The 13,889-nt window shown below is 45.6% G+C and overlaps 1 protein-coding gene across 1 annotated transcript in view; it reads left to right on the top strand.

The window, feature by feature from the left end:
• Positions 1-13,889, top strand: part of PEA15 (proliferation and apoptosis adaptor protein 15) — a 296,466-nt gene that overhangs the window by 212,045 nt on the left and 70,532 nt on the right. Inside the window, exon 3 of the mRNA XM_086947616.1 lies at positions 6,232-6,409. Coding sequence (XP_086803742.1) covers positions 6,238-6,409 — 172 coding nt within the window. The 5' untranslated portion in view covers positions 6,232-6,237. The remainder of the gene's footprint in view (positions 1-6,231; positions 6,410-13,889) is intronic.

Consider the following 13,889-nt stretch of genomic DNA (forward strand, 5'->3'; position numbering starts at 1 on the left):
TTGGTCAGAATATGCAGATAATGCGTAAGATGATGGGTGTGTGGCAAAAGCTGCAAATCTATAATCATGCAAAAATCGCCGCGGCCTGCAATCGCACAATTCCAGAGGCCCTGACTATACCATGACTGCTCCTTCAGAACCCACATCTTTTTAGCAAGTTTAGGTACAAATTACACTAAAAAATGCCCTCTTTGGCTACAGTTTAAAAAAAAATTCTGGAGAGGGTAAAAGCAGGGGTTAATTTGTATAATAAAAAGGGCCAGGGCTCTCCTCAGGAGTCAGCGGTAACAGGAGAGATGTGCTGGTGCAAACTGCCTCCTGACTAGAGCCCAGGCACTTATTATTCTGGAGAGGACTTAATGGCTAGAGCTGCAGATTTCAGAGCTGGGGAACTGGGTTTGAGTCTCGGTGTGACTCAACATCCTATGATTCTGAAGAAAATCTTGTGCCTTCCAAATGAGTGTGTCCTTTATTGGTGCTATAAGCGCCGGTGCTGAGGATTATGTGCTGGTGCTGAGCACTGGAAAGCACTGGTTCAAATTAAGCACTAGGGTAATGCCCCACCACTTTCCCCTAAGCAAGACAAAGGAATTATGGCTCGCTTGCTTCACTCCCTCCATTCAATAAGTACAGATTATTTACACCACAGCCCTGACAGACTGTTCCAGGCACTGCTGTTCACCGCTGCCTTTTACACCACCCACGTTTTGGCAGCAATGACCGACCATGGTGCACCGAAAAGAACCTTTGGGCCTGCCCAGCACAAAACGCTTCCTCCGTCATTGGGAACCAGTGTTTAATTTGTAAAAAAAAGTAAGTGCCAGGGCCCTGCTTGGTAGGCCACTGAGGCTTGCACCACCTAGTGCCCCTGCCAGCGCTGCCAATGACAGTACCAACACAACTCCTGACCATCACACTGCTACCAGTGTGACCATTCAGACTACTCCAGGACACCCAAAGCTATAAGAATAGCATTGGCAGGAGGTAATATTAGTTTTTTTTTTTAATGTGCATTGGCGTATTCAACACTGTTGTTGCGCTCATTTCTAGATTTGACAGACAGCACCACTATGTGGTAGACTGTTACTAGAGCCCTGCTGACAATTAAGTTCCTTTTGCGGAGCACCTGAAAGCACCGGCTCAAATTAAGGACTGGGAAAGACGAATGAACATGGTCTTTTTGAACAACTATGCACCCCCAAAACAGAGTTTCTTGGCACATGAAATAGCAAACCACAGATAGTAACCTTTCAGTCTTGACATCTGCCTAAACTCTTACTGTATGGATGTGTTCACCAATCCAACCGCATTCCATTTCAGGCACCTGCTCTCTTTACTCAGTCTGTTCTGCTTTGCTGGACCATCAGCATTATTTACACTTAATGTAGTTAGTCAAAGTAATTTCCCACATATTGAAGTGAACCTGCAGACCAGCGGCGCCACCTACAGGTGGCGTCAAATTACTATGAAAGGCCTTCACAAATAGTTTTTTTTTTGTTTTGTTTGGCGCATGGTAATTTTCTCCAGCAGGCAAAATGTTGAAATGCTTGCACCAGTCCCGTGTCTCTGTGAAAAATCAAACACCAGATGTCCCAACGGAAAGAGGTTTCATGGGAAAAATGCTACGGAGAGATAATTGAAAATCCATTTCCTTAACGTTTAACTAACCCTGATGCAGTCGTGCAGCTTACTTCCTTTACGGTTTATTTGATATTTTAATTTAGTTTGATTGAGTAATATGATAGTGTATTACATTTGTATACAACTACATGGCACTGATTCCAATTGTCTTGGTTTCATGTTACGAACAAATATCATTAACATTTTAACTAAGTTATTGTAAACTTTTCGTTTAAAATCATTCAAACCAAAACAAAAGTTAGTAAAAGAAGCGATTAGGGAAACATTAATGCTATTCAACTATCTAATAACCTCGTTAACTCTGCTGCTTGGTATTTTGTATTGTTGCTTTTTTGTAGTGTATGTGAAGCAATGTGTCGCTTTTATATATTTTGAATAAGTCCTGAAAGATAACTTAGAACCGGTGCAATTCATATTTTATGCTGACATTTAACATTTGACTGGGGGTGAGTGTCTGATTAGTTTCATCGCTCCGTCCATCATCTCCTTGTGTTTCCTTTGTTTGCCCTAAATTGGCAGGGTATGCCCAGACGTGGGTCCCTTGCTCGCTTTGCCACTGGATTCCAGCTAGCCTTGCTGATGAGGGTGTTACCTAGAAACCGGTCCCAGGATGCTTGTTTCTGGTCCAGGGAGGACCTGGCTTGGAAGTTCGGGCTGAACTGTTCCCTTGAGGCGCAGGGTCAAGATTGATTTGCATATGACTGGATCTGAACTGCGGTGGCAAAGTGAGCTAAAGAACGATGATGGATTCAACACAGATCTGTAACTGGGGGTGAGTGTCTGAAAAGTTTCAGTGCTCCATCCATCATCTCCTTGTGTTTGATTTGTTTGCCATAAGTTGGCAGGTTATGCTCAGACGTGGGCCCCTTGCTTACTTTTTCACTGGATTCAAGCTAGCCTGGCTGATGAGGGGTGTTACCCAGAAACCGATTCAAGGATGCTTGTTTCCGGAGGACCCAGCTTGGCAGTTCGGGCTGGACTGTTCCCATGAGGCGCAGGGTCAAGACTGATTTGCATATGACTGGGTCTGAATTGGGGTGGTGAAGTGAGCTAAAGAATGATGATGGATTCAACCCAGATCTGTAACAGGGGGTGAGTGTCTGAAAAGTGTCAGCGCTCCGTCCTACTTCACTGCAATGTTAAACCTAGTTTATTCACTGTTCACTAGTAGTCGTGCCTTCTAACTGAGGTGCCTTGACCAGTTCTGCTTTGCAATAGCCAAAAAACAGGTTACCCTTAGGCAGCCCAGCCTTCCTCTCACTGCCAAATCTGAACCAGGATTCTAAGTGAGGTCTATATATGGAAGATTCCCCAGTACTTCACCATATCAGGTAAATAACCGAGCAGTGTTCTCAAAGTCTGATTTAAGTATCAAAATATGAATGTCGTCAAATCCTTTGGGATGGGCAAAGTTGAAGTGTTCTACTCCTTGCAACTCCTCATTAAAAAAAAAATACAAGTCTGCAAACTACGATGCTGGCCTAAGTTAGAAACAAATCATTGGCAAAGGCAATAGGTTTTGCCTCTGCAAAATCTATTGGTTTGTCAATGTTTTTTTAACATGTTACATAGCCGTGCGAGCTGCTGATTGGGTGTGTCGAAGTGTATGTGTTTGAAGAGCACTGTGAGCATGTTGTGTGTGTGAGTGCGTGAGTGATTATGATTTGAGTGTGTCAGTGTGGGCCGATGGAATCTGGATAGGATTGTGCATGTGACAGAGTGTCTGTAAGAGAGCGAAATTGCTGGAAGTCTGACTGCAATTATGTGTGTTTGAAAGTGCCTGCCTGTGGCTGCAAGTTGTGAGCATGTGCAGGGGCGGCCTAAGGCATGTGCAAGCTGTGCACCTGCACAGGGCCACCAAACCCCAGGGGCCACCACGCCAATATATATCCTTAATATAATAATACTCTGAGGATGGATACATATTTGCGTGGTGGCCCCTGGCAGGGATTTGGCGGCCTCCGGCTCTGTTCCACTTCCAAACATCCTGACCCCCCCTCTTCACTGGCCTCCTCGCAACGCCCCGCACGCACCCCCTCTTCCGGGGCCCCCTACCTACACCCCCTGCCCAGGGCCGCCATGAGCCTAGAGCCGCCCCTGGCATGTGTGCCAAAGATTGAGTGACAGTGTTTGAGTCTTTCGGTGAGTGCACGGCGTGGTGTGCTAGCGAGTGCTATTGAACAGTATATTCTCTGGCAGAATAATGCTATGGGATGAGGTAACCTTCAACATGTAAACAACATGTAAAACATAATAAAAACAGCATATGGGTTTGGAGGGGTGAAGCAAGACTGGTGAAGAGGGTGGGGAAGGCATCGATAGGGGTGGGAGATGGGTAAAACAACAGCGATGTTGAGGTAGGAAAGAAAAAGATTGAAAACAGTGTGTGGGGTTAAGAGAAGACTGCAAAGAACAACAAGTGCAAAGTGGAAAAGTAACAAAAGAGAGCCTGCGGCCACTAGTGGACGACTAGCCAACAGAAGCAGTACTTGGTCCAGCCTCCATGGCAGGACAAGGCAGACTCGGAGCCAAGGAAGAAGACAGAGGCAAGGAGGAGGTGCTGGCTAATAAAATGTAAATGTAGTGCTTATATAGCGCACGAATCACCCCCGAAGGGGTCTCAAGGCGCTGTACACATACCGCTGTGGAACCCTTCCTGGCTTTCCCTGTGAGATGCCCCCTGCTGGGCACCCCCAAGGTGAAGCCAGGCATCCTAGCGCTGTTGGGGCCGTTGTGGAGATTAAGCAAGCTATTGCCCAGAGTTGCATAGTGGGACCCATGATTAGAATAGGCACAGAGGCGAGAATTAGCAGGTCTGGGGAAATTGAACCCTGGTCCCGGGCCAGACCTCTGCATCAGGATCTGCCGCTCTAACCATTGAGCCACACTTCTCCACAAATAGGAAGCAAGGAAACAAGAGTGGAGTGAGAGCCACATGGGAGCTGGCCAATGTTAAGTAAAGTGGCATAGGAGCCATGTGGGAGGCAGCCAATGGTAGGCTCAGGGAAGTAATGGGAGGGCTCTGAGGCGCTTTTAAGATTTTGTATTTAAATACAAGAGATTTCACACGCACAGCCAAAGTGACACCTAAAAAAAGGGAGCAAAAAAGGGACCCAATGGTGACGTTCCCGCCTGCCTCACATTGGTGCAGTTGTCCCACTTGGCAGCTGCTTACCCTTGGTTTCAGTGGCTTGTATACCTGACATTTCTCCAATGCTGGAATCCCAGGGGGGTATTTTCAGTAACCAGGAAAAGGACATGATGCAGCTGCTGACAGTTGACCACTGTGTCTTCTGCCGCTGCCGCTCAGGGTGAGAGCAGCGATGCATGGCAGCAACAAGCATAATTCAATGTATCCTGATGCACCATCCAAGTGTGATGGGACATTAGGCAGCATAGAAGGGGTGCATAGAGTGAAACTACAGCTAAAATGATGTTGGGGGACTTTAGACTTCTTCACTGTGGTGAACAAGACACCAAATTCATAGGCAGAGCCGAGCCAGGGGTGTAGGTTGGCCCTAACCATCCAAAGTCTGCGCCTATCTATTGCAGGACCAGCATGTCAATCACACAGTCAATGAAATGTAAAACAAAATACAATTTCAGTGGGAGGAGAAATACACACATGTTTTACTATATTCATGCTTACAGTGTCTTTCGGCAGCTCTCCGTCGATTTGCAGGATGCTTCTTGTCTATTCTTCTTTTACGAAGCTGCGTAAAGGAGGCTAGAGGTGGCACTGGCCCGGCTCACCTGTGGCTCGTGCTTTAGTTGAGACCCATAGCCGGGCTAGAGACAAACATTTGCTTAAGCCGGGCTCAGCCATTGCTTTGCTTGCTCTCCTATAAGCCTTCATGAATTGTGAGGTTTCCCAACTACCCACTTTTTTTGCCAATTGTTTCCCTTCAACCAGATGTTTCAGGGAATAAGCTGTGGTAGCTCTAACAATCAATCAATCAATCAATCAGCATTTGTAAAGCACACACTGTCACCCCTATGGGGATCTGGGCGCTGTGTCTCTGTCGAAGAGCCAGGTCTTGAGTCTCTTTCTGAAGTCTGCCAGCGAGGGAGCTGTACGGAGCAGGAGGGGGTGGTCGTTCCAGGTCTGGGCTCCTAAGAAGGAGTGGCCACCGCTGCAGGTGCGGCGGATGCAGGGGGTGTACGTGGGTTAAGACTTCAAATAATCCTGTTTCTTAAATTGAATCCAATCTTGTGTTTGATAATCTTTTTGTGCAATGCAAAATTGTTTGCTATGTCCTTTAAAAACATTGCAATGTACAATGCCATGCTATCCAAGCGGGTGTTTCCGGGTGTATGCAGGTCTGTGCTACCCATGGACGAATGTGGGGAACTGAAGAGAGTCACATAAGAAGAATCCTAATGTCTTTAGGCATAATGCACCCCCTATAGCCCTAGTAATTATACCCACAAATTGCACTCTTGACCCTTTCCAGCTTTCGTCACCATCCAAAGAACCAGCAGAGAAAAGATTCTTTCAAAATGTTTGGTAATCCATCTTGTGCAAATGTCTTGGATGCTTGCCATTGGTGTCTGCTCATAACAATAGCCTTGCTGTCTCTTGGTTTGCAGGCAAAGATGGCCGAGTACAGCGCGTTGCTGCTAGAGTTGGCTGAAAACATAACCAACGAAGACCTCGACCAGCTGAAGTCGGCGTGCAAGGAGGACATTCCAAGCGAGAAGAGCGACGAGATCACCACATGCAAAGACTGGTTCAGCTTCTTGGAGAAGCACGACAAACTCGCTGAAGGTAGGAGATAGACCTGAGAAGGTCCAAAGAGGGGTGGTAGTGGTAGATGGGAAGGCGAACTAAAGCGACTTGAAATTTACTGTGCTGGAGGCTAGGCGAGAGACTTAAAAAATGTATATGATATTAGCGCATATTATCGCACACGAGGCTTAAGGACTTTTTGAAAAGTAGATGTCAATTTACAGCAGTCGGACCTCTTCTGGTTTGTTGGAGGATACACTGGAAACAGGCTGAGGGCTTCAGATGATAAATGGATTTGGTATGTGGAAGAATGGTCTGTGGCTGAAGAGTCAGTGTGCTTAAGGTTGGGGTTGATGCGAAGGCGGGAGACTTGAATATATCAATCGTCGCACACCCTTCTGTTCCCTCCCGATAGTATACAATGTGGAGATTTGACACAATCAGAAGCATTTGAAAACCTGGATGGAGTTTGGGATTGTTAATACATGGGCTTTAATTGATTAAATGAGTCACACGTCCATTATGTTATTGAACCATACAATTGCTTGTCGTTGTCGAAGGGTGACAATACTGCAAGACTATATTTAGATCCATCTCATATTTCTTTTTTTATGTTCTTATTTTTGAAAACTACTTTTTTTTAAAGGATGAGTTGAAGAAAGAACAGGTTGCAGAGTATTTATTTAATAGAAGGACATGGATGGGGATAATGGTGATATACAAAGAGTCAGCACAAGATAGGGCGAAGGAACCTGAGAAGAAAGAGTGTTAAGAGGAGGGAAGTGAAATGAGGAAAATGGCAAGCAGAAGGTAAGGGAAAGGTGGTCAGAGAATAGATAGACCTAATGAAGAGAGAATGAGGAAAGATTGGGAAGAAAAGTTCATGAAAGAGGAAGTGGAAAATACAAGTTGGAGATGGGTACAGTGGAAAAAAGAGAAACAGATAAGTTAAAAGCTAAAGGGACCTGATGTGGAGAATGAACCTGATTTATGGACTAATAGAACAAATAAAACAAATATTGAGTAGGCTAGAAAAAATGCATGGTACTGAGTTGATTGAGGAAGCGGGGGGAATTAAAATGAGGAAAATAAGGGAAATAAAGTGGCAAGAGAAAATATGAGTAGAAAAAGGGTAAATCTAAGAGACATGAGGATGAGGAGGAAGAATTAGAAAAAAAGAGGGACATCTGGTGAAGGGCGACAAAAAAGATGTATGTTTTCCTATGTGTATGGAGTAAAGGTAGCTGAGAAGCGCATTATGGATATTGAGGGCATCGAAAAACGATACAAGATGGCATACAGTCAGTGGGAGTTTACATATATGAATCACACAAATACATTTCCCCACTTCAGGCCGAGGGAGTGTAAGCAGCTTGCCAGCAAGCCATAATACCCGCTCGAGGGTTGAGGCTGGGCCTTGACTCCAGGCCTCCCACTTCTGATAAAGGAAACGAGGAAGAGGTGGAGAAGGGAAATAGAAGAATGTAAACTGGCAAGAAAATGAAGATTCCTGTAGAGATTCCGAGGAGTAGAAAGATGGACCTCAAAAAGAAGGAGGAGGGGTCTGAACGAGTTAAATAAGAACATTTAGAATTTGGGGTAAACCAATGTACTTCCAGGAGGGGGATCTATGCCAGATTTTCAGGATATTCACATAAGATATATTTCATTAAACTCATTTACATCGCCAGCGGGTATAATATGGCCAGGATCCGGGACCTGCGTTGTATGCCTCTGGTTTAAATAATGCGGATAATCGTACAGCATAAGAGGGTCACCAGAGGAAGAGAAGGAAAGTAGAGCCAGTAAGTAGACAGAAAAGCGTATACATTCATTTTACTAGAAAAACTTGATAACATGGAAAAAAGGGTTCTAAGGAGGAGATACCGCAAGTAGACAGCGGCAAGAGGAGAATATCAAAGATATAAAGGGAGAAGGCAGTGCTTAGTTTGCACACACAAAAATGTGTCAGGGCCCTTGTCAGAAGCCCTACAGTTTCCACCACCCGTCGCCCCTGTCAGTGCTGCTAATCACACTACCAACACAACTTCTAACCATTGCACTCCTAAAAGTGTGACAATTCAGACTATTCCAGGCCCCCAAAGCTACAAGAATGGCTTCAGTTCAGCAGAACATATTAGTCATGTTTAATGGATATTGAATTAATTTATAAATGTGGTAGTGTTCGTTTCTGAATCAAACAAACAGCGCTACAGTGTGGCAGACTGTTAGAAGTGCCGGTGTTGACAATTAAGTGCCAGTGTCCAGCACTGGTAACCATCGGCTTTACTGGGTGAAAGGAATGTAGTAGATAAGTGAAGGAGAAAAAGAATTAAGTTTTGATGTCTAGCTTTCATACAAGGGTTTGCTTCGCCTAATTGTTTCGTGTCATTAATCTGGTACGGGGAGCAGCCTTTACAACGCAGCTGTTACACCGCCGTGCCGTTACAACGCGGTCTTTTCAGCGCAAGTCGTTACCACGACTTGTGCTGGAGGGCGCTGCAGGACAAGGAATTTTTAAATTTACTATCCAACACCTTCCCTACTGTACGTAGGCTGGTGTTGGAATAGTAAATAAAAAGATTCCTAAGTCCGCACCAGCTCCAACGCAAGTCGTGGTAACGACTTGCATTGAAAAAAACGCGTTGTAACGGCACGCGTTGTAAAAGTACGCGTCGTAAAGCCGTACATCCATCTGGTACAGATTGCAAATCACACAAGAGTATGTTGGTCTGAGAGAACAATAAGGAATGGTAAATTAAGAATGACCGAAAACAAACCGATAATCTAAGAGTGGCTAGCATTGGTTGACATAAATCGGGCCCATGCCAGATTTTCAGATTTACATACAGCAAACCTAACGTGACTCCATTAGCACAGTCAGTGGTAAACCTGGAAATATGGCATGGATTCGACCTTCTCGGATCAAAGTTGATATAGTGTACACAAGAGGACGAAGGAACATAAAAGTGAAAATAGACAGCAGGAATGTAGCTGTAGTCTGTACGGAATTGGTGTCCAACGAGGTCCCGGAGAGCCCATCTCTGCCAGATTTCATGATATCCTTGTAAAATACATTTACATATAGTGAATCTTACCTAAGATGGATCCCCTTCTGAAAGGTACTATCAGAACTAGATTTGTCAAATAAATAAATAAAGCTTATCGTTATTAATAATAATAGTTTGCTGTAGGAGTCCGCCATCGATGCTTTCGTGATTGCTGAATGCCATGGCTATATGGTTTTGATTCTACTTGATGCCTCTTTCTTCAACCACCCTACCTTTCTCGTCTCTTTATTTCACTCCTACACATTGTTTTTCCTCCATGTTTTCTGTCTTTGTTACTTCTGACCTGCCACTTTTTCTAACGTTCAGTCAAGGGTCTTCAACCTTTTCTGGACCGAGAGCTACTTATGTTCAATGAAACGCAATGACAGCTGCAAATATATTAGTGCTGTATATTTAAATTTTTCATGTGTATAATATTACAACCAAGCAAAAGCTTTCTAATTTAATAAGCTGGGCTGCACACAGGTGAGCTACTCAGAGGTAGCTGGAGGGCTACAGTAGCTCACAAGCTACTCATTGGAGACCCCTGGAAGTCTGATGATGGAAAATAAGTCCTGGTTCCCCAAAACGAGTGCCTGCGCCCACCACCTGCACACATCCAGCACTGGTACTGTGAGTCAGTGCCAGCTTCTCCACTATGGCCTACTGAAAAAAAACGGGAAAAATAAAGTGATAATAAAACAAATGTATTATCATTTTATTTATCTTTCCCCACTAGAGCCAGCCAAGTCTGGGCGTGGTAGGGTCATGTTGACAGCAGAGGAGGAGTAGTGCAGCACTGTAAGTGTGCACGACGGTCATGCGCACTCAGGTTTCTCCAGCCCAGCTGTGTTGCACCGCCTGGTTGGAGAAATAGCACAAACTCCCAGGCACTATCTGAGCTGCAAACCGAGCTGCTCAGACCAATCCTGGGGATGCTCTCATCAGCTGCGCCCTGTGCAGGTAAGAGCGGTGGGGTGGTTGGGCCGGTTGTGCGGGAATTTCGACAGATGACGACGTGGGGAAATTCATTATTTATTTAATTTTCCCTCATGGTCGTCTGTCGAAATCCCTCCCCACCCGGCCCTACCGCCTCACAGCACTTACCTGCATGGGCCGAGGCTGGCTCTCATACTATTGAAAGCAGCAACGGGGTTGGGTGGAGCGCCTACGCTTGTGTCCCAGGGACTGCTGGGACACCATCAGGAGAGAAGAGTAGCACGAGGCTGACGCCAGCGTCGGCAGCAGAACAGGTACGTTTAAAAAAAATTCATAACATTTCCCTAATCGACTGTCCCGCCCCCTCCCCACTTCAGTTTTCGGAAGACCGCCACTGCCGTGAATGCTACACTTCCACGCAGGCTTGAAATCAGCCGCGGTCCGTGCAGGTAACAGCGGTGGGGCCGTGTAAGGGGGGGATTGCGAAGGACGATGCAGAGGGGAAATTAATTATTTATATAATTTTCCCTCTGCATCGTCCCTCAAAATCCTCCCCTTACACGGCCCCACGGCCCCACCGCCCCACCACTGTTACCTGCACGGACCGCGGCTGCTTGAAATGCTTAGGTGATTTGGTGGAGAGGGGGCTGTGCAGGCGGAGGAGACGCGACAGAGTACGTTAGGTCCGGCAGACTGATGCTGTTGCCCAGCAGCCTCAGAGAAGTGTCACAACGAAGAACTCCATGTCTCTTGATGAGCCAGAACAAAGTCAGACGCGCGCGTGCAGTCTGAAATGTCAGCCTCAGAAGCGCCAAGCAATTACAGACCTCGCAAAATACCAACCTGCCCTGTCTGATTTGCTTCCGGCGCTGTGCTGGTTCTACCGAACACCTCGAGACCAACCCTGCTTTAATGTTCCTTCAGGATGGTCGGAACTACTTTCTCTGTTATGGCGAGAAATTGATTAGCGCAGACTTTCCGTTTTATGTTTCTTTTACTTATCTTCAGAGAGCCGGGCTCCGCTTCTTGGAGGACTTTGGTGTCTGTGCTGAATAGGTTTTAAGCCTGCCGAAAGATGTCATTAATATGTGTAGTCCATGTCAGCTGATGAACTTTCAAAGTGATGCGTCGTACACCTCTGAATGAACTGCGCCATTTGAGTGAATTTGGCCCCTTCTAGAAGGATCGAAACAGGTCTTTCAGTGGGCCGGGTCTCACCGGTGCTAAGCACTGGCAGTTTTTATAAAGGGGGCCTCGAAATGGGTCTCTATCTCTGTTTTGTGCCCTGGCACAGACGGTCCGTTTTTTTTCCGGACTGCAGTGACCGTAGGAACATCGATGTGCGCTGCTCACACTGCTCACTTTTCACTAGTGGAGAAGTTACGGCATGACGTCATGCCAAGTGAGCGTTGTAGGGGAAGGGAAATCCTTTACAGAGAGTCATTTTCTCTCTGGATTTCCCTTCTCTTTTTGAAACTCAGGAGCAGCAACATTGTTGTGGTGTCACCAGGGCTTTAAGTGGAAGCTTTTTCAATATTATATACAAGCCACACTTGCTGCTTATTTATCTTATGCAACTAACAACCATTGACAAAGCCAATAGTCCTGACTTGTTGTAGGTGTAATGTTACTTGTTGTATTATATATCTGGATTGAATGACAGAAACAGCAAAATACAAGTCCGGCGGCACACTATGCTAAGCATAGATTTTTAGCTTGCATGTTTTTAAGCCACGCCCTTAATTACATTGACCAGGCCCCTTTGAAAGCCCCCCTTAGTTTTTTAATCCCACTTAAAGCCCTGGGTCAAAGGGATGACCTTGCGCAAATAAGTTATTGGTAAACAGTGGGGAGTGGTCATTTTTCAGCAGTTTTCACCCAAACAATTTTAGATTTAAATAATGTTACCAAAAGCGCAAACAAGGCAGACCTTCATACAAATATCATATATTATTAATCACAGCCCCAGATCACCGCTATATGCAAGAAAATAGTCCGCATGGAAGAATGTAGTATAAACCATACTCAGGATAATAGCTTCAAGTCAAGATAAGCTTTGTTCGGACAGAGACCATAAAAGCACACGAAAAAAAAATCAGATCACATATTTATAAAAATAAGGTAAATAAAAACACATAACACTGAGCCAGATAAAATCATGGATATTCATAACATTTCATAACTTATAACTTAACTTATATGTCACAGAGGGCCAGGCGAACCTGTAGGCTAAGCGGGTGGGAACATATAGATTAAAAACAGCATCAATTATCCAAGGTAAAAATGATCCATCCTTTACAGATGATGTCTATCGAGCCAGTGGGAGTTTGGCTTGTAGCCCAGAACAGTGCCCAAAACCCTATGTGATATACGCCAGACTCGCATATTCTGTATTTTAGCTTTTTATCGATTTACTCTGAACTTTAGCAGAAGCCAACTAAGGACAGACACTATGGCACCCTGCACCTACTTCTGCCTCCTATCAATTTCCTAGAAAGGTTTTGGAAAAAGAGAAGTTGGGCTTCACCCAGCATCGCTTTCCCTCTCCTGACAGCAGGTGGAAGATATTACTCCGTCATTAAATATTCAGTACAGAGGCCATCAGCTTTTGCATTGTTCTTTCTGTTCTTGGCGACAGTCTAATGGCATTGACCACCAGTAGATGGATTCTCCCATTCTCGGTTCTAGAAAGTCTCCCAGAACTGTGCACATTTCTCATTGTAAGGATTTAGCTAAGATATTTGCCATCCTCATCATGGCAGGGGCGGCTCTAGGCTCATGGCGGCCCTGGGCAGCGAGAGTAGGTAGGGGGCCCCGGAAGAGGGGGTCCGGGCGGGGCGGAGCGCGGAGGCCAGTGAAGAGGGGGTGGGGGGTGGGGGGTGGGGGTTCAGAGTGTTTGGAAGTGGCCAAATCCCTGCCAGGGTCCGCTACGCAAATATGTATCCATCCTCAGAGGATTATTATATTAAGGATATATATTGGCGTGGCGGCCCCTGGGGTTTGGCGGCCCTGTGCAGGTGCACAGCTTGCACATGCCTAAGGCCGCCCCTGATCATGGGTCCAACGCACAGGTTATGCCAATGTTCGATGTTAGCAAACAGGAACACAAGGCTATTAATGAACGTTCTCCACAGCAACAGTTGTCTCTTTAATTTTGTCCTCTGTTTCTATTACAGTGACCCTTATCGTTTGATGCTCTTTATCTCCTTCAATTTTGTCTCCAATAGTCCTCGTGGCTTTCTGAACATTTTTTGATCTTTCCACCATTTCCACCCTCATTGCACTGATGGACCGCAGGAGAATTTGCTCCCTTGGTATGAGTTCCTTCTCTACACTTGTCTCTTTTAGATTTCCTCCCTTTTCCTTACTGTTTCGTTACCTCCTGGTTCGAAAAAGTCCTCTTTCTTTCGGTGTTTGTCTACCATGCTCCTTTCACGTCCTTAGTGAGCACGAGACAGGTCAAGGCCAGAACATCAACCAAAGAGGTCCCAGTTGTTGCATCAGCGCTCCCAATGATAAGTGGCCTCAGA

The sequence above is a fragment of the Lissotriton vulgaris genome, chromosome 12 (genome assembly GCF_964263255.1).
Source record: "Lissotriton vulgaris chromosome 12, aLisVul1.2, whole genome shotgun sequence".
NCBI lineage: Eukaryota > Metazoa > Chordata > Amphibia > Caudata > Salamandridae > Lissotriton > Lissotriton vulgaris.